Source organism: Oncorhynchus keta, chromosome 29 (genome assembly GCF_023373465.1).
Source record: "Oncorhynchus keta strain PuntledgeMale-10-30-2019 chromosome 29, Oket_V2, whole genome shotgun sequence".
Classification (NCBI taxonomy): Eukaryota; Metazoa; Chordata; class Actinopteri; order Salmoniformes; family Salmonidae; genus Oncorhynchus; species Oncorhynchus keta.
In genome coordinates, this window is record NC_068449.1 from 32,632,158 (window position 1) to 32,653,337 (window position 21,180).

The 21,180-nt window shown below is 44.0% G+C and overlaps 1 protein-coding gene across 7 annotated transcripts in view; it reads left to right on the forward strand.

Moving 5' to 3' along the window:
* LOC118362194 (neuronal PAS domain-containing protein 3) overlaps positions 1 to 20,807 on the forward strand; it is a 410,864-nt gene extending 390,057 nt beyond the window's left edge. For 6 of the 7 annotated variants that reach the window (XM_052486440.1, XM_052486439.1, XM_052486442.1 and 3 more), the window contains 5 exons: positions 6,032 to 6,225; positions 7,187 to 7,293; positions 14,039 to 14,186; positions 14,712 to 14,827; positions 15,961 to 20,807. In XM_052486440.1, the coding sequence (XP_052342400.1) occupies positions 6,032 to 6,225; positions 7,187 to 7,293; positions 14,039 to 14,186; positions 14,712 to 14,827; positions 15,961 to 17,426 (2,031 nt within the window). In that variant the 3' untranslated portion in view covers positions 17,427 to 20,807. The remainder of the gene's footprint in view (positions 1 to 6,031; positions 6,226 to 7,186; positions 7,294 to 14,038; positions 14,187 to 14,711; positions 14,828 to 15,960) is intronic. The other variant, XM_052486441.1, reaches the window with a different exon arrangement.
* Positions 20,808 to 21,180: the final 373 nt, after the last annotated feature.

The following is a 21,180-nucleotide window of genomic DNA, read 5'->3' on the forward strand; positions in this document are numbered from 1 at the left end:
ATATCCCCACTTCACTCTGGAGGTCAAATCAAAGTGAATTCTGCTCTAGCTTTAAAGCCATCTTTTTTAAACAGATCTCAGCCCATCTCATTTAATGCGCTCATGTAAAGGTTCTCCATCATTATTTGTGCTGTATCACATTTCAAAAGCACTCCAGAGAATCCCTGGGAACAGATGAATCTTATTTCTTATGTATACCTCTTCTATATTCACTGGCGGGGGAGAGAGTGCATTGTGTGCTGAACCATGAATTATAAAAATTGATCCCTTTGTTATGTTGGCTTGTATTAAATTGAGATATGCTATTCATCTGCCTCTCACTGCCGCTGTTGTGAACCCTTGCCGTGTCAGTTTGCATTTAGCTGCTTGAGCATATTTAATGTTTCGCCAGAGCTTATGATGTTCTTGCCAAGAGCACTCCTGCAGCAATCTAGCTAGCCGCCGTTTGCTTTGTGGCAATTACTTGAAAAGTTGTCTTTTTCAAACTAACTTTTAATGCCCCAAGCTTTGGGCTTCTGAAAATATAATTTCCATTTTGTACGTTTTTAATACATTTGAATGTTTATTTATTTAACAGAGAGCTCCTTTGTATTCAATTGAGTGAAGCAGAGCAGTGTGTATTTTATTTTTGCATGGGATGGTGTCCTCTGGAGCAAAGCATCATGACTGATGTGTGAGCCTGATCGGCAGACTGTTCCAGACCTGGGTTCAAGCACTATTTCAAATCATTTCAAATACTAAAGCTGGGCTTGATTGAGCTTACCTGGCACACTGGAACTAATTGAGAAGTTGGAAAACCCAGGTTTCAGGCAGGCTAAAGCAAACACTAAAACTATTTGAAAGATGTCACATTTTTCACCTAGTCAGCTGAGGGATTCGAAGCGCTAGGCTACCTGCCGCCCTAGATCTGTCCAACACTTTGCTGCCCAACGGACTGTAGGGAACTCTCATATGCAGAGTGATTCTGAATGGATCAACCAGACATTGATTGACATGATACATACAGTTAAAGTCGGACGTTTACATACACTTAGGTTGGAGTCATTAAAATGTGTTTTTCAACCGCTCCACAAATCTATTGTTTAACAAACTATAGTTTTGGCAAGTCGGTTAGGACATCTACTTTGTGCATGACACAAGTAATTTTTCCAACAATTGTTTACAGACAGATTATTTCACTTTCACTGTATCAGAATTCCAGTGGGTCAGAAGTTTACATACACTAAGTTGACTGTGCCTTTAAACAGCTTGGAAAATTCATCCTTGGGAGCAATTTCCAAACGCCTGAAGGTACCACATTCATCTGTACAAACAATAGTACGCAAGTATAAACACCATGGGACCACGCAGCCGTCATACCGCTCAGGAAGGAGACACATTCTGTCTCCTAGAGATGAACATACTTTGGTGCGAAAAGTGCAAATCAATCCCAGAACAACAGCAAAGGACCTTGTGAAGATGCTGGAGGAAACAGGTACAAAAGTATCTATATCCACAGTAAAATTAGTCCTATATCGATATAACCTTAAAGGCCACTCAGCTAGGAAGAAACAACTGCTCCAAAACCATCATAAAAAAGCCAGACTGTTTGCAACTGCACATGGGGACAAAGATCTTACTTTTTCGAGAAATGTCCTCTGGTCTGGGGAAACTGTTTGGCCATAATGACCATCGTTATGTTTGGAGGAAAAAGGGGGAGATTGAGTGTTGATCATTGCTAGACAGCCATTTTTCAACTCTTGACATATATTTTCAAGCCAATTTAAGTCCAAACTCAGGGACATTCAATGTCGTCTTGGTAAGCAACTCCAGTGTATATTTGATCTTGTGCTTCAGGTTATTGTCCTGCTGAAAGGGGAATTCATCTCCCAGTATCTGGTGGAAAGCAGACTGAACCAGGTTTTCCTCTAGGATTCTTGCCTGTGGCTAAAGTTGTATTCTGTTTATTTTTATCCTAAAAAACTTCCTTGTCCTTGCTGATGACAAGCATACCCATAACATGATGCAGCCACCACCATGCTTGATAATATGAAGAGTGGTACTCAGTGATGTGTTGTTTTGGATATGCCCCAAACATAAAGCTTTGTATTCAGGAATAAAAATTCATTTCTTTGCCACATTAATTTGCAGTTTTTGTCGCAAACAGGATGCATATTGTGGAATATTTGTATCCTGTACAGGCCTCCTTTTCAATCTGTCCTGTATTGTGGAGTAATCACAATGTTCTTGATCCATCCTCAGTTTTTGATATCACTACTATTAAACTCTGTAACATTTTTAAAATCACCATTGGTCTCATGTTGAAATCCCTGAGTGGTTTCCTTACTCTCTGGCAACTATTAGGAAAGAGCCTGTATCTTTGTAGTAATTGGGTGTATTGATACACCACCCAAAGTCTAATTAATAACTTTAACATTTCAAAGGGATTTTCAGCATCTGCTTTTGTAATTGTTATACATCTACCTACCTTCTTTGTGAGGCATTGAAAAACCTCCCTGGTATTTGTGGTTGAATCTGTGCTTGTAATTCACTACTCGATTGAGGGACCTTACTGATAATTGCATGTGTGGGGTACAGAGATGTGGTAGTCATTCAAAAAATCATGTTAACCACTATTATTAAACATGGAATGAGTCCATGTAACTTCTTATGCGATTTGTTTACTCCTGAACTTAGTTAGGCCTGAGTTAAGTATTCAAAGGGGTTGAATACTTAACTCAAGACATTTCAGCTTGACATTTTTTATTAATAAAAAAAATGTTCTACAAACAAAATTTCACTTTGAAAATATGGGGTATTGTGTGTAGATCCGTGACACAAAATCTGAATTTAATCCATTTTAAATTCAGTCTGTAAAACAACAAATATGTGGAAGAGTAAATGGGTGTGAATACTTTCTGAAAGCACTGTATATATTGATCACATATTTAAAATATAGAAAATACAGTATCTAACACATCAAATATATCTAACGTATACACTATATATGCAAAAGTATGTGGACAAAAGTATGCTGAATCGTTTGTCCTCGGTTGTAACACTCACTACCGAGTTCCAAACTGCCTCTGGAAGCAACTTCAGCACAAGAACTGCTGTGAGCTTCCTGAAATGGGTTTCCATGGCCGAGCAGCACACACACAAGCCTAAGATCACCATGCGCAATGCCAAGCGTTGACAGGAGTGCTATAAAGCTAGCCACCATTGGACTCTGGAGTAATGAATCACGCTTCCCCATTTGGCAGTCCGACGGACTGGGTTTGGCGGATGCCAGGAGAACGCTACATGCCCCAATGCCAACTATAAAGTTTGGTGGAGGAGGAATAATGGTCTGGGGTTGTTTTTATGTTATATATATATATAGGGGGAGGAAAAGGGGTAAAAAAATATATATATATTTTTGTGGTATCCAATTGGTAGGCCGAGAGGCCGAGAGCCATGCGTCCTCCGAAAATCACAACCCAACCAAGCCGCACCGCTTCTTGACACAATGTCCACTTAACCAAGAAGCCAGCCGCACCAATGTGTCAGAGGAAACTCCATACACCTGGAGACTGTGTCAGCGTGCACTGCACCCAGCCCACTACAGGAGTCACTAGTGCGCGATGAGATAAGGATCTCCCTGCCGGCCAAACCCTCCCCTAACCCGGATGATGCTGGGCCAATTGTGGGCCGCCCCATGGGTCTCTCGGTCGCGGCTGGCTGCGACAGAGCCTGGACTCGAACCCAGAATCTCTAGTGGCACAGCTAGTACTGCCATGCACTGCGCCACTCAGGAGGCCTGGGGCTGTCTTTCATGGTTCGTGCTAGGCCCCTTAGTTCCAGTGAAGGGAAATCTTAACCTTATTTATATACATATTCAGACCTTTTGCTATTGCTCATCCTTGAGATGTTTCTACAAGTTGATTGTAGTCCACCTGTGGTAAATTCAATTGATTGGACATGATTTGTAAAGGCACACACCTGTCTATATAAGGTCCCACAGTTTACAGTGCATGTCAGAGAGAGAAAAATCAAGCCATGAGGTTGAAGGAATTGTCCATAGCGCTCCGAGACAGTATTGTGTTGAGGCACAGATCTAGGAAAGGGTACCAACACATTTCTGCAGCATTGAAGGTACCTAAGAACACAGTAGCCTCCATCATTCTTAAATGGAAGAAGTTTGGAACCACCAAGACTCTTCCTAGAGTTGGCCACCTGGCCAAACTGAGCAATCGGGGGATAAGTGCCTCGGTCAAGGGGGTAACAAAGAACCCAATGGTCACTCTGACAGATCTCCAGAGTTCCTCAGTGGAGATGGGAGAACCTTCCAGAAGGACAACCATCTCTGCAGCACTCCATCAATCAGGCCTTTATGGTAGAGTGGCCAGATGGAAGCCACTCCTCAGTAAAAAGCACATGACAAACCTGGAGTTTGCCAAAAGGCACCTAAAGACTTGGGAAACAACATTTTCTGGTCTGACGAAACCAAGATTGACCTTTTTGGCCTGAATGCCAAGCGTAACATCTGGAGGAAACCTGGCACCATCCCTACGGTGAAGCATGGTGGTGGCAGCATCATGAAGCGTGTAGCATCATACCCAAGAAGACTCAAGGCTGTAAATGATTTTTTATTTTTTATTTTTTTATTTGAACAATTTGCAATCATTTCTAAAAACCTGTTTTTGCTTTGTCATTATGGGGTATTGTGTGCAGATTTATGAGGGAAAAAAGCAAGTACATCCATTTTCAAATAAGGCTGTAACGAAACAAAATGTGGAAAAAGTCAAGGGGTCTGAATACTTTCCGAATGCACTGTATATTCTGCACAGTAGCTGATTAACATGTTACAGAAATTACTGTAACTGCAAATCATGGGGGGCATATTGAACAGAATATAATATACATGGGTAGCCGATTGAGAGTACCTGTTACTGTTCTTAACTGTTCTTCACAGTCATTCCCCTGCTGATCTTGAACAAGGTCTCACTGCACACTTCAACTTTTTTTTAAAAACAGTACTCTATTTGAGAGCAGCGTGACTTCAAGCCCTAGACAGGCTGTAATCTTCAGCCCCAAAATGCCTCTCCTAGCATTTTGTTTTGTGTTTTAGCAGGTCTTGGCTCGTACCCACTTTCTACTCTTTTCATTCTCACACTGTTTAAAAATGTTCAACTATACCATTGGATGTCCTATACAGAGTTTAGTTGCATTCAAAATGGGATTGAAACGACAATTCACAGTTCTTCTTTGTCTGGAGAAACTCCAGGGGAAAGGAGTCAGTATCATTTAACTGTGGAAACTGATGATGGCTTCTAGCACGTCACAATCACTGATCGTTTCCCTTTGAAAAGGAGATATCATACACCATCAAAAACATTTTCCTCCTGGGCCAGCACTCTGACGGGGCCATTGTAACATGTCAATGTTCTGTTAGCTTCCCAAGCTCCAAAAACAACACCATGTCTGAAATAGGGTTGTTCTTTTTGTGTGTGTGTGTATGTCTCTCTGTCTCTCTATCCCAATTGGCATTCAATGTCTCGTTCCCATTGTTGAGGGTTGCCTGTCCCTGGTGAAGCAGGAGAGGCACCGAGGTCCCCTATGGTCTGAGGCTTTGAATGAGTTTAGGGAGCAGGAACTGTCTGTGTGAATGATGATAATCGCGTCTCACCAATCTCAGAGGTGTGCCACTGAGAGGCCAGTGTCAGTAGTTTAAAGACTACAAAACAATTCCCCCTGGGTGTACTGGCAGTGATTAAAATGGATGGATCTGAAAGTGTAGTGTGCATATCTATTCAATTCCTCCTCTAGGGCAAAATGGAGCTACAAAGACTTTAAAGCTTAGCTGAAACTTTAAAGCTAGCAATAATTAGGACCTTCAACTCTCTCTCTCTCTTCTCTTGTGTAGAATATCATTTCAGGAGAAAACATTTGTGTCCTACCTCCATTCTCTGTCTATATTTTTTGTTTAGAATTCTCCATCACTGCTTTTGGACTGAAACACTCAGTCTCTCTCTCTCTCTCTCTCTCTCTGTCTCTCTCCCTCCTCATATAGGTGATCCATGTTACAGGCAGGCTGAGAATCCGGATGGCATTGACCCACAGTCGGTCTGTACCCATTCAGATCATGGGCATGGTGGTGGTAGCCCACGCCCTCCCCCCTCCCACCATCAACGAGGTGCGCATAGACTGCCAAATGTTTGTCACCCGGGTCAACATGGACCTCAACATTGTCTACTGCGAGAATAGGTAAGACTTGACTTTACCTTACCCACATGACTGTCAAATACATAACTGAAATAAATGGGTATTCACCAAGAGAAGAGTGCATTTCAATGAGGGATTCATAGTTTGGATAATGAAATACACATTAGAGTAAAAATACACATGATGATAAAATACGTATCACAGAACTACTCAGCTCATTTGTTAGCACTTTGATCACCCATGTCAATGTTGTTAACAACTACATAAAAGAGGTTCTTACAACCAATATATCCACAATGGAACGTGGGTAAAACTTGACATGACGTTGCTCTTATACCTGTGTAGGTAGTTACACTCTAATCACGACAGTGTTGTTATTTGTACAATCTGTTTGGAAATTGCACAGTAATAGGCCGATGTATTGCGCACCTCATCTTGTGCATTGTATTTCTTTGCAACCCGTCCTCATCTCTACGGGATTGAGATCACTGAGATGTATTTTACCGCTGTCTGCCAGACAGTCAGTTATTTATGGGGAAATCACATCTGGACAGTCAGTTTTACAGTGAGATAGTCTCAGCCTTTCTGGGAAAATAAAAAAGGAAACTGATCAGGACTTCTTTCATCTGTTTCATAGGGTTTGTGGGAGACTAGAAATATCAGAAAATAACCGCACAATATTTAAGACAGATAGTAGACAGATTGCTTTTGGGTGAACCAAAAAAAGAAGGGATAGATGATATTCAATACTAAGTGATAGGCATTTTATCATGTGGAACGGGAAGACATCCTAGGTTCCATAATAGCCTTTTGTCCCTGAATGTTCTGAGTTATACGTGGGCTTATCTGCCTCAGAGTCATTAGTTTGACATATCAGGGTGACAAGAAAAATTGCCTGTCTGGTTACACTGTAATGACACCCCATTCGAATCTTTCTCTCTGTTTCCGTTGCTGCTTCCTCTCTTGCCTTACATGCTGAATCCTGTTCAAATCCCTGTTGTAGAATTAGCGACTACATGGACCTGACGCCAGTGGACATCGTAGGGAAGAGGTGTTACCAGTTCATTCATGCGGAGGATGTGGAGGGTATCCGGCACAGCCATTTAGACTGTGAGTATTATACGGTCAACGTTACCACAACGTTTCAGTATTGAACACGACTTATTATGAACACTTTATCGCAGAGTAACGTTCCTGATTTAGGATTGCTTTTTGTTATGGCTCGTGGTCACTCGGGGCAGATTAGGACAACTGTCAGAATTATCTCCAGCGTCATCTCTCCACCAAACACCAAAAGCATTGGTCCTCGTCTGCTTCACTGCAGAGCTGTTGTTGTTCAGGAACAAAGTTGTTGTGATCTTGTCAGTGTACAGAATCTGTGTAATAGGCCTGAAGAGAGACAACATCTAGATGATCTGTGTCTGTGACCATCTGGGGATTGAACTCAGGTCTACCTACCTGCCACAAGACTGGGTTAGTCCACTGAGCTAAAGCCGGAATCAGTGTAATCGGCCTGAAGAGAGACAACAACTAGATGATACCATTGTGATCTGCCTCGGTGACTGACTTTGGACAGGGGAAATCTCTGGGGGTGGCAACATCAAGGGCTCTAGAACTATGTGCCATTGAAATAAATCCTCCCCATACTGTAGGTTAGTAGGTCTCCAAACCCCAGGGAGGGAGAAGGGAAACCAAGACCCCAGGGAGGGAGAAGGGAAACCAAGACCCCAGGGAGGGAGAAGGGAAACCAAGACCCCAGGGAGGGAGAAGGGAAACCAAGACCTCAGGGAGATAGAAGGGAAACCAAGACCCCAGGGAGGGAGAAGGGAAACCAAGACCCCAGGGAGGGAGAAGGGAAACCAAGACCCCAGGGAGGGAGAAGGGAAACCAAGACCCCAGGGAGGGAGAAGGGAAACCAAGACCCCAGGGAGGGAGAAGGGAAACCAAGACCCCAGGGAGGGAGAAGGGAAACCAAGACCCCAGGGAGAAAGAAGGGAAACCAAGACCCCAGGGAGGGAGAAGGGAAACCAAGACCCCAGGGAGGGAGAAGGGAAACCAAGACCCCAGGGAGGGAGAAGGGAAACCAAGACCCCAGGGAGGGAGAAGGGAAACCAAGACCCCAGGGAGGGAGAAGGGAAACCAAGACCCCAGGGAGGTAGAAGGGAAATCAAGACCCCAGGGAGGGAGAAGGGAAACCAAGACCCCAGGGAGGGAGAAGGGAAACCAAGACCCCAGGGAGGGAGAAGGGAAACCAAGACCCCAGGGAGGGAGAAGGGAAACCAAGACCCCAGGGAGGGAGAAGGGAAACCAAGACCCCAGGGAGGGAGAAGGGAAACCAAGACCCCAGGGAGGGAGAAGGGAAACCAAGACCCCAGGGAGGGAGAAGGGAAACCAAGACCCCAGGGAGGGAGAAGGGAAACCAAGACACCAGTGAAAGTGATATCAAGTTCACTCCCAACATTCCATTCAAAAGAAATGGCTGCATGTCTTCTTTGTTTGTTTATGTTCAACTTTGAACTAAGTTTACTTTAAGAGTGGCGGTCATCTTTGTAAGATGTTTTTGCATCTTTACCCCAACTGAGCAGTTTTTATAGCCCATGGCACGAGGTACGCTCTGCTTATTTGACCTTTTTTTCCCAAAACGTGCCATGATTTGCTATGTTTGTTTCGCCAATTAAACCTTTACTGTGGCTGGTAAAAACTGAGGAGGCGTTGCGTGAGCAGTGCACCATTTCATTGGGCTTTGCGACGTGGATTCAGTACTAGGCAGGCTGCCATTTTTGGAGTCCCGTGAGCTCAGCTGCGTCCTGGGTTTTCCCTTCGTGCTGTATGCTGGATTGTAGGGTGTAAATGTCTCTTGCTTTATTAGGTGTTTGCCGGGCAGGTAGAACGAGTGTCCTTGGGGTTGCCTCCTCGGCCAGGGAATTTGGAGCCGTCTGATTAGATATTGGGAGTTCAACTGAATTAGAGCACAATTACTGCTGCATGGAACTGTCCCTTCGCCTTAAAAAGGCACCAGATTGGGTCCATTAGCGGCTGATTTGAAACCCAGCAGAGGGAGAGTTAGAGAGGGAGTGTTGCCCATGGATCGCATTGATAAGACAGGCTTAGGCAGGCAGATTGAGGCAGCAGGCTAGGCAGTAGCAGCAAACAGTGGCTCCACCATTGCATATCTCCAGCTACCCCTGGCTGTCTCCTATCTATTACATCTGATGCTCCACCCAGGCTTTAATCAACTTACAGTCAGTGCATTGGCTTGGAATTGGTTGAGTGTGCAATGCTGCTAAATATTTATTTCATTTATTTGCACTGAACAAACGCAACATATAAAGTGTTGGTCCCATGTTTCATGAGCTGAAATAAGGGGTGATTTCTGTCTGTAATAAAGCCCTTTAGTGGGGAAAAACTCATTCTGATTTGCTGGGCCTGGCTCCCCAGTGGGTGGGCCTGGCTCCCCAGTGGGTAGGCCTGGCTCCCCAGTGGGTGGGCCTGGCTCCCCAGTGGGTGGGCCTGGCTCCCCAGTGGGTGGGCCTGGCTGCCAAGTGTGTGGGCCTATGCTTGCCAAGGCCCACCCATGGCTGCACCCCTGATAGGTCATGTGTAATCCATAGATTAGGGCCTAATAAATGTATTTCAATTGACTGATTTCCTTATATGAACTGTAACTCAGTAAAATCTTTGAAATTGTTGCATGTTGCGTTTATATTTTTGTTCAGTGTATTTATTGAATAGTTTATGTTTGAGTTAGTGACGGATGCAATTTAAATATTGACACGTGGAATGAACAAGTCAGATAAATTGCAGCATCACACTTAAGTGTGCACTAATTTCCAATGTTTGTCCCCTTAGTATGGCCGTTAGTGGATTCGATATCGATTTCATCAAGGTATATTATACTGTTATCTACTGTTAGAGAAGAAAGCCATGGGAATTATTTGATCAATTGGGATTCGGAAAACTAAGGTCTCTCAATTCCCCCGGACAAAATAACGACTTTGCTAAATTCCTATTTTCTATTGATGGTTTCATCATGGCATATTCCCATCATTATCATCATCGGTGAAATATTCCCATCATCAGTGAAATATTCCCAGCATTATCATCGTCAGTGACATTATCACCCCATATCTAATGATAACGTGGCCTGTATGAGGATAACTAACTGAACAAGAATGTAGTTGCAGATGTTCATGAGCAGCTATTAGCACCTACGTCGTGCATCATAGGTCATTGGGCATCATAAATGTGCTGATAATGCATTATGAAGAGGGTGTTCATAGGTATTAGATTCTTTGGAAGTTGGTCTGAATTGCAACAATCAGCTGATGACAAATGCACACTGTGAGCAGATCAGACAGGGTGACAAGGTCACGTGGCCTGGAGGAAATGTAAGATATTATTCCACTTGGCCAACTCTCTAGACACGAGGTCATAAGTGAGCCAGACTGGAGAAGGTGTTTAAATGAATTGGCTTTTGTCCAAGCTTTATAATATGGCCATTTAGTCGCTCGACTTTTTATTCATAGCATATCCTAGGAGTACGAACCAATCAGATCGACTCCATTTCATATACAGTAAGTCTATACTGTGTACATTGCTGCAGTTCATACTTCACTTCTCTAAGCATGAGGCACGACTGAAAAGTTTTTTTTATTTTTGATTCATTCTAAAAAGATAGATGTTAAGACAAGACCTGCATTAGTCAGATTATCTGATACATGAACTGACGCATATACAGCAGGAACAAATGGCTTTGAGTGTCTATGTTATATCAGACTTGGGGAAAAGAGATGATTTTCATGAGGTAGGGAGAGCGAGATTGGAGAGGATACTGTAGCTGAAAGAACTTAAATCTCAGAGGACTTAAGCCATCCGCCTCCAGGCATACTACCAGAAACTGTCTCCTAAGACTAGTTCAGACCGACTCTAATGAAACCAACTCAGCTCACTTGTTAGCATACTTAAAAGCAGACTCTACAGATACTGAAAAATACCGCTGAAATGTTGAATAGACACAGGCAAAAGTTGCTGTGATTTCAAAGCTTTGGTAAAACAGTAGCTTTCGGCTTACACAATGCAATGTTCCTCGGAAAAACATGACGTACACCACCTCACCACAACAGGCAGAATTTTCTTGTGGAAGCTAGACAAAAATCTAAAACCTGGTGGAGAAGAGAACATCACCCCCGTCTCCTCTCTCATTCATAAAAGGGTTGCCTTTACGATAATACCCTGATGGACTGCAAGGACTTTTCCATAAAGCAATTTCACGGGTGTAAATTACTTACTTTTATATGACGGTGACACCCCTCGTTGCAAGCCGGGCCACTTTGGGTAAAGGGTATCTGAAAGGTAGCCACCATTATGGAAAGAATCCAAGTGATTAAAACAAACTGAAGGACAGGAGGAGAAGAGAGGAGAGGGAGAGAAGAGGCTCACAGAAGCCATCCTACAGGCATGCCTGGGGCTGCAGGAGAGAGAGACAGATTAAAGGGCCCCTATTCCTTTTAATGCCTCCAAAAGCTAGCGGACGACTCCGGCACCGGAAAACACTGGCCTTCATTAACACTAAATCAATAGTCGCAAGCAGACCCCTGATTGATTTAATGGCACTGTAACTGAAAGGGGTTAAAAAATAAGCCTCACCTGCAACGTGGTACCAGGGAAGCCAAGGGGTGGAGTGTATTGATGCTAATGCAGATGAGAGAGATCTGGTGTGTCTCGGGTTCAAAGGCAGAGAGATTCAGAGGTCCAGTACACTGGCTGTAGAGGTGCAAGGCCTGGTCAAAACTCACTAAGATCAGAATATGACTGTAGGATTTACAGTTTGTCTTGTATACTTGATTTGTCAAGTTATTTACCTGATTAGGGTTATATGGTTAGAAAAATGTTTTTTTGTTATCTTTAATAAATATGTCAATAATTGGATAGAAAAAAATGTGCCTTTACCAATATTATTAATCAATATGATCACAGTAGATACGGTATAAAGTTAACAAATTCTGAATTATTTCAAAAATATTTCAACCACCTTTCTCAAATATTGTAGTTGCAGTTTGAATCAATATTTTGGTATTCAGATAATCATGAATGACTATTCAACTGAAACTAATATACATATTGTTTATCCATCTCCCTTTTAAAATGTAGCACATTATACAACAAATCATTGTTAACTCGTAGAATAAACTATGAAGAGGAGAGCAAGGTTAAACACTACACTATCTCCTCTGTACTACCCTTAGTTGGTTGGAAAGCAAAACAAGTTTTTTTTATTTCAATTCCCTCTATCTTGTCCTCTAATTCTATATATGTATAGGAAAAGAAAGCAGTCAGTGATCTAAAGTAAATTTTCTGAACCCTTGGGATGGTTTCTTAAACAATGCTATTAGTTCCTAATAGTTTTTAATTACTGGCCTTCTTTTTATATAAATCATCACCCCCCCATGGAACTATTTTTATGGTAGAAGCTATTTGTAGCCGTAATTAAACTAAGAATATGAATTTACTACCTCGCTCACATTCTGACTGTTTCAGTTTTAGAGAGCCATGATTAATGCAGATACATATTGGTTGAGATAACCAATCAGCGGTTAATTTAGCCAAATTTATTGCAACCACCAGAGCGTCTTCACTTATGCTCAGGCAGACAAGGACATAGCCAGCAGTGTAGCGTAGTGCAGTTAGGTAGCTGGTAGCTGCAGAGTCACAGTGCCCCTTGGTGGTGGGCGAGGCTCACTGCAGCCAGCCTCCATGCATACAGTCAGTGTCCTGGGTCGGAAAACAAACGCACAATATTTCTTTAGAAAGCACTTTCTATCACCAGCAATATCATTTTTGAGCATCTACCCGATAAATATACCACTAACCTTATGCCGAACCCTAAATCAAGACCCATAGATACAAGCGCAATCACTAACTAACAAACTAGTTATACGCTGTACATTGTTTGAAATCACACACATATGTAGTGATATCTTTGCATTTGTTACAACGGATATATATATTTCACCATGATGCACTAATTTATTCATAAGTGGTCCCATATTACGTATGCACACATCTTTCCCTTATCGTTTGTTTCCAGATCAGCACACACACTGTCCTCTGAGGTATTTAATAGTGTGCCCTGTGCAACCAAGTACACATCCCCGTTCCTGTTTTAGCCAGTCAGAGAAGTTGATTAATGATGGTAGGTAGAACAGAGAGCAGCACAGCCCCTCTCACAGCTGTTGGATGCCACCTGATGGTCTCTGTCTTATCTCTCCTCTCCCCTCTCCATCTCTCTCCTCTCCCCTCTCCATCTCTCTCCTCTCCCATCTCTTCTCTCTCATCTCCCCTCTCCATCTCTCTCCTCTCCCCTCTCTTCTCTCTCCTCTCCCCTCTCCATCTCTCTCCTCTCCCCTCTCTTCTCTCTCATCTCCCCTCTCCATCTCTCTCCTCTCCCCTCTCTTCTCTCTCATCTCCCCTCTCCATCTCTCTCCTCTCCCCTCTCTTCTCTCTCATCTCCCCTCTCCATCTCTCTCCTCTCCCCTCTCTTCTCTCTCATCTCTCTCCTCTCCACTCTCCATCTCTCTCCTCTCTTCTCTCTCATCTCCCCTCTCCATCTCTCTCCTCTCCCCTCTCTTCTCTCTCCTCTCCCCTCTCCATCTCTCTCCTCTCACCTCTCTTCTCTCTCCCGTCCTCTCCTCTCGCCTCTCCATCTCTCTCCTCTCCCCTCTCTTCTCTCTCCCCTTTCTTTACTCTCCCCTCTCCATCTCTCTCCTCTCCCCTCTCTTCTCTCTCCCGTCCTCTCCTCTCGCCCCTCTCGTATCTCGCCTCTCTCCTCTATTCCTCTATTCCTCTCCACCCCCAGTGATAAACAAGGGACAGTGTGTGACCAAGTACTACCGCTGGATCCAGAAGAACGGTGGGTACATCTGGATCCAGTCCAGTGCCACCATCGCCATCAATGCCAAGAATGCCAATGAAAAGAACATAATCTGGGTCAACTACGTACTCAGGTAAGGCAGGGCTCCATCTGTGAACTACCCAACACATGCCAGCCAGCGCACAGAAACAGTCTGCTTCCCAAATGGCACCATTTTCCCTATGTAGTGCACTACTTTTGACCAGGGCCCATATTAGTTTTCTGTAAGACACTGTCATTGTAAATTATTTCTGCCATTGGCATCACTGAATTGATCATTGTAGAATTATGTCAGCACTCTAAAGTGATTGAGATGTTGTTTTTGTAATTTTTCTAATTGAATTTAGCTACCAGCACAGGGAAGAAAAAAAAACATTTTGTCAACTGTAATAGATTTATATTTTCAATTGCCTTCCTAATCGTTCCTCACCTCTGCAGGCCCATAGAGCAGCTGTGAGAGCCAGAGAGCGAGGGGCTATGCTTTAGGGACAGCTGGATCAATCAGAACACTAGGAGAATGGCAAACGCTGTGTGCTGTGCAATCCCTGGCAGGAATCTGTTTTATATTCTCTATTGGCAAAGACAATGACTTCCTTCCTGTATTGTCCATCTCCTGCAGTAATCCAGAGTACAAGGACACACCCATGGACATCGCCCAGCTGCCCAACCTTCCAGAGAAAGCCTCTGAGTCTTCAGAGACTTCCGACTCCGAGTCAGAGTCCAAGGAGAACTCTGGTACGGTACCATCAATCAATCAATATAATTGTATTAATAAAGTAATTTTCTGGTCTTGTGTGGCTCAGTCGGTAGAGCGTGGTGCTTACATATATGTCAAATGAATGCAGGCATGACTGTAAGTCACTTTGTATTAAAGTGTCTGCTAAATAGCATATATACTGTACATCAACAGTTGCTTGACAGTGCTTGACACTACAACCTGGCCTAAGATAGATGTTTATTTAGGTAGCAGCCAGCACTACTGTTTAGATATACACAAGCTGCAGGACTATACACAGCTTTGTTCAAATATGGAATACAGACAAGGGGGAGGAGGGGGCAGGATAGGAGAGGATGATTTTGGGTGACAGTCTGTGGGAAGTGCCAGCATATTGGCCATTGGCACCAGGCCTCCCTCAGTGCCCCCTATGCCAGCGTGCATGGTGAGAGTTGTGACCCATGCCAGCTGCTGCTGGGTAGCGAGTCCTCCTCACTCTGACAGTACGGTTGGAGAGCTCCACTGCTCCAGTATCCAAGGGGTGATCGGGTGCCAAGCCAACACCACAGCTACAGACATACATACATACATACATACAGACAGACAGACAGACAGACAGACAGACAGACAGACAGACAGGCAGGCAGGCAGGCAGGCAGGCAGGCAGGCAGGCAGGCAGGCAGGCAGGCAGGCAGGCAGGCAGGCAGGCAGGCAGGCAGACAGACAGACAGACAGACAGACAGACAGACAGACAGACAGACAGACAGACAGGCAGGCAGGCAGGCAGGCAGGCAGACAGACAGACAGGCAGGCAGGCAGGCAGGCAGGCAGGCAGGCAGGCAGGCAGGCAGACAGACAGCCAGACAGACAGACAGACAGACAGACAGACAGACAGACAGACAGACAGACAGACAGACAGACAGACAGCAGTAGAACACCATGGTATTTTGGGAAGTAAAGAAGTGCAGGCTTCAAATTGAGTGATGATCGGAATTATACATATATCTGAATCTATACCAAAATCATTTTTAAAAAGCTAAATAAACTGCATGAAAGATTATTTCATTTCCAAAACAGTGGCTATTTAGACATATAATTATTATATATTTGAGTACTGTTCAGGTTTGCACACTAAACGGCATCTTTCTCCCAGAAGACAACGAGAACTCGAAGTCGGACGGGAAGGGGAACCAGACTGAGAACAGCGAGGACCCGGAGACAGACAGTAAAAAGCAGCAGCAGGGCCAGTCGTCCTCAGAGCAGGAGATGAGGCGTCAGGAGGAGGGAGACAGCTCCTCCAACCCAGAGAGCCAGGAGAGCGAGGACGACCTGGAGCCCAGCGACTGCGAGCTGGAGACCAAGGAGAGGAGACTAGGCCGACTGGGGGGCCTGCACATCAAGGTGGAGCACTACGGAGATAGAGATGGAAGAGTGGACAACTCGCCGTCCTCCTCTGAAGAAGAGGAAGATGATGACGATGATGAGGAGGATGATGATGACGACGACAGCGTTAAAGACTGTGACAGGGCCACTGAGATGCTCGCCGTCCCCGCCGCCAGCAAGCAGCAGAAGCGTAAGAAGAGGAGGAAAAAGCAGAAGTGGGATGGTAGTCGTTCTAGACGCCTGCGCCTCTCCTCTACCACCACCAGCCCTGGCACCATGAACCACCCAACCCTGGGGGGGGACGCCCCCCTCCTGCTGCCCCCCTCCCCTGCCAGTGCATCCGTGCTCAAGATCAAAACAGAAATGTCCGAGCCCATCAACTTCGACAACGACAGCAGCATCTGGAACTACCCTCCCAACAGGGAGATCTCCAGGAATGAGTCCCCCTACAGCATGACGAAGCACGTCCCAACCCACGACACCTTTCCCTCCCCACAGCCTGGCAGTCTGCAGGTCTCCATCCCAGACTCAGTGCTCACTCCCCCAGGAACAGAGGGAGGCGGCGGGGGTGGAGGAACCAGGAAGGGCGTACCCCCCTCCTTCAATGGTAACAGCAGCGCCCCCTCCTCAGCCTCCAGCGTGGCCAGCCTGGCCCCTCCCTCCAGCTCTGGCTCCTCCTCCGACCCCCTGTCCCCACCCCTCTCAGCCTCGCCGCGCGACAAGCAGCAGGGTCAGGGCACCCCCACCACCTCCAACTCCTCCTCCTCCCTGCTGTACACCAGCGACCTGGAGGCCCTGCAGAGGTTGCAGGCTGGGAACGTGGTGCTTCCTCTGGTCCACCGGGTCACCGGCACCCTCGCCACGACCAGCACTGCCGCCTCCCGGGTGTACACCACTGGCACCATCCGCTATGCCCCCGCCGACGTCACCTTGGCCATGCAGGCAGGCGCCAACCTGTTGCCCAACAACGTTGCCCACGCTATGAACTTTGTGGATGTCAACGGTAGCCCCGGCTTCGGCATCGACCCCAAGACGCCCATGGAGATGCTGTATCATCACGTCCACCGGCTCAACATGGCTGGCCCCTTTGGCGGTGCCGTGTCCGGCGCCAGCCTCACCCAGATGCCAGCAGCCAATGTATTCACCACGGCAGAGGGACTGTTCTCTACTCTTCCATTCCCTGTCTACAGTAACGGGATACACACCACACAAACTCTGGAGCGCAAAGAAGATTAGAGCAAAACACCAAGACCATATTACTGTGTTCAACTGTCAGAGACTCGTTGAGGCATAAGACTGTGTTTCAAGTGGAAAATAAATATATTCTAGCACTTTGAATTTGAGCAAACGAGCTTATATAATAGAAATGAATGGCTCCTTGTCTTTCTATCTTTTCGCTCTCTCTACTGACTCCCACTCTATCAATCTCTCGCCCTCTTCCTACTCCTCTTACAGTACGATGGACATTTTCTCTGATCAAACTAAACAAACTATTCTTTATTGTAAAGAATTCCTTTTTGCCTACAGAGAATTCATATTACCATTGGTCTCCTACTGGAGTCTTGGGTAAACGACTTTTTATTTGAGTTGATTATGTTGCATCTTTATGAAGATGCCGAGTGTATTTAAAGGGCGATGGCGGAAAAGATATTTCTATGGAAAGAAACCCCTTGGATGGTTTTGCTCCACATCTTGATGTGATCAAGGTTGACGAAGACAAAAGGATGGTCCCTGTTTGACATGGTCATAGACATAACCTTAAAAGAAAGAGATTTGAAAGTTATTTCATAATGAGGGAATAGTTGTCTATTTTAGAATTAATTTTGATTCTTTTTTTTTTTTTATAGCTCAGATTTAACTTGCAAATCAAGCATTAAAAAAGCAATTTCAGCCGGGTATTGACCTGTGAATAGAATGTTACTACAAATCCCAGGACTTTGGAACACGAGACAGGTCAGTACGAGATATGAGTATTCTCCCGGTTCCATTTCCTCGGTTTTGTCTCAAATGGCACCCTATTCCCTTTATAGTGCGCCACTTTTTTACCAGGGCCTATATGGCTCTGATCAAAAGTAGTGCACTAAATAGAGAATATGGTGCCATTTGGGATGCACGCCTTCTCTGCAGTTCCATGGTGCTACTGTTCCATCTAGTTACTACCCTCCTTCAGCAGGCTGATGTAGGTTATTCTGTTCCACAGCTCTCTCTCAGAGATGAGTGATTGAGTGACAGCTGGGGAGATTTCCTTCCTTCGGTAAAGTCAAACCTCTAATCAACATATTTTCATGTTCATTTACTACTCCCCTCAGTCAAGTTGTTTGAAAGGCTCGGTCGGATTGGGCCCGAAGGATAGAATATACCTATATGGAGCAGGTTGAGTTTGGTTGTATTTTTTCAAAACTAGATCACTTTTTCTCAGTGTAACTGAGGCTAATTTGCGTCATTAACTTGAAAAATGAATGTTTAACTTTGACCGGCTTCTGTCAATTGTTTTTTCTACTCTACCCTTCCTCTTTCTCTTCCATCCTAAACCTCACTACTATCAACAACAGTCTCCCAAATCTGTTCTTCCATCAGCCATTGTTGGACTCTCTGAAATCACATATCAAGGAGATTGTAATAAGGACATGCATTTCAATCAAACGGAATATGAGTTTTTTTTAAAATTCCCACATTTTTTCTCTGTTGCCAAAAAAAAGTTATTTCACAGTTTGGTGTTAAGAACACTGTGATTGTTGTTTAAAAAAAATAGTAATAAAATGGAAAAACTGTCACTTCATCTTTTGACAGCCGTCCATCAAGTCATCTATTACCAAGCGTGATAACCGTAAACGTGTACAATGTGTAAGTGTCACTGGCTGTCAGTCTCCATAGCGATTTCAGTGTGTGTTACTATATGCAGTATATACTGAGCTGATGTAGCCGTTTTGTCCTTTGTCTTCTCTGTGCTTTATCTGTAGTCTGGGGTTGGACAGGGAACGTGTGTAACCCTCTCCGTCTCCTCTGCAGTCTTAGTGGACCCGTGGAGGTTAGTGGATTTCGTGTGGTGGCCTTCCAATGTAGCGTCACCTTTTGCTGCTTCCTTCTGTCTGTATTTCTTTCTGTTTCTGCTGTTGCTTTGCTGTTGTGTAGTCTACAGACCTCTCTTTCTCTCAGAGATCAAAGTCTCTTAACTAGCTCAAAGGTTTAAGGAGCCATTTTTTTGCCACTGAGGAATTCTGGGATTACAGTTTCCAGCTTGCATTTACCTACACTACGAAAAATGACAACAAAAAGCTAAAGTAGCATTTAGATGTATCTTCTAGACTGGAACCATAAAAGCCTCAGTTGTGAAACATTCCCAGAGTCCTTTGTGCTTCTTGTATGCATTGGGTGTATTTCATTGGTTTCCACCAAACCTGTTGACTTCAAGGACCCTGCAACTTACAGGACAAAAAGATCACGGTAGCATTTCAGGACAATAAACAATTTTAAAGATTTCTAAAGAAATGAAAAGAAAAAATATTTCGCACTATAAATCTATTTTTATAGCTAGGTGTTTTGGAAATGCATGTTAATTAAGTTGATTGTTTGGTTTACTTCATTTTGTTCGGTCCAGCAGCTTTGTCTCAACGTTCAGTGTTTTTTAGTCTGTCCAGCAAAGGGAGGGGGAGCCTTTGTCTTTTGAAATGAATCAGGCTACTCCCCTACATCAGGAAACAGTGTCTGTGGTTTCTGTGAAGATGTGTTGTTACTCAAATCCAGGTCATGAAATAAATGTGTTTTTAAAAAAAGAACAAAAATTGGGGGTCGGTTGGTTGGAACGGTGGAATGGTTGCAGGAGAGCGTAGTGTCACCACTTGAGATTGATTCTATCCTAGATGTTAGTGTTTTCTACGACGTTGCGAAGCAGGGTGAGAGTGGGAGACTGTCGGGTCGAGGGCAGCTCACTTAAAACAGACACTGTGGACGGACCAGGAAATACACCTATATGTTACAACAGAACAGCAGGATGAGCTGTTTTAATGTCTCTGTGACTGTGTTGTGTCAAAATGAATTGCTGGTGATTTAGACTTAAACTAATCTCAGCTACTGTCAGATAAATAGTGTTTAAAATTAAAATATGAAAAATCACTCCATTACCTGTGAAGACTGTGTCCGTGTTTTTAACTATTTCTTGTACAATTATACAGATTCTTTTATGAGGAACTTGGTGCCAAGTAGATGAATACTACAGGAGAAGGGGATTCTCTTAGTATCAGTGTTAACAGTGTTATAAATTCTAAATACAAACAAATTAAAATATTAAAAAGAGAAAACGATGGTACACTTATTATTTTATTTTGTTTTATTTTTTTCTTTGAAGAAAAAACACATAACTAACTGAAGCTAACTTTGAGTGCCTGGCTTATTTTAAAACATTTTGAAAAACATATTTTTATTTTCATTTACCATGAATAATGCTGCAATTTCAGAAATGTACATACTTCATTTTACAACAGGGTTATTTTATACTTTTGTAGGTTTCCATCCGTTTCAAAGAAACATGTCATACATACATGGTTGTTCTTTCTGTAACAAGTATTTTTTACCATCTTACATGTGCCATATTCATAATAAACTTCTCTTGGATCTGTTCACATCTGGCATCATTTATTTTATTCAACCATCGCAATGACTATCCCACACCTCAGTGAGCTGCCTCAATTTTTATTTCTTTCTTTATGCCTTTCTTTTCTGATCTTGCTTGAAAGAAGAAAAAAAAATGTGTACTGGTCTTTAATGCTTTTCCTAGTTGGAAACTATGTTGTGGGAATATTGCTGGGACATCCATTCAGGTATGTTCACACTCAACACTCCTGCCGTAACGGTAGCTATGTCAGACCGCAGTCCTGGATACGCCAGGTTCATCCCCCTCCAATCAGAGGACTCTGTTAATGATTTCATGTAGTCTGATGGATCACATCGTTATATGATTGCGCAGAGGGTCAATCAGAGTGCAGCTAGTACT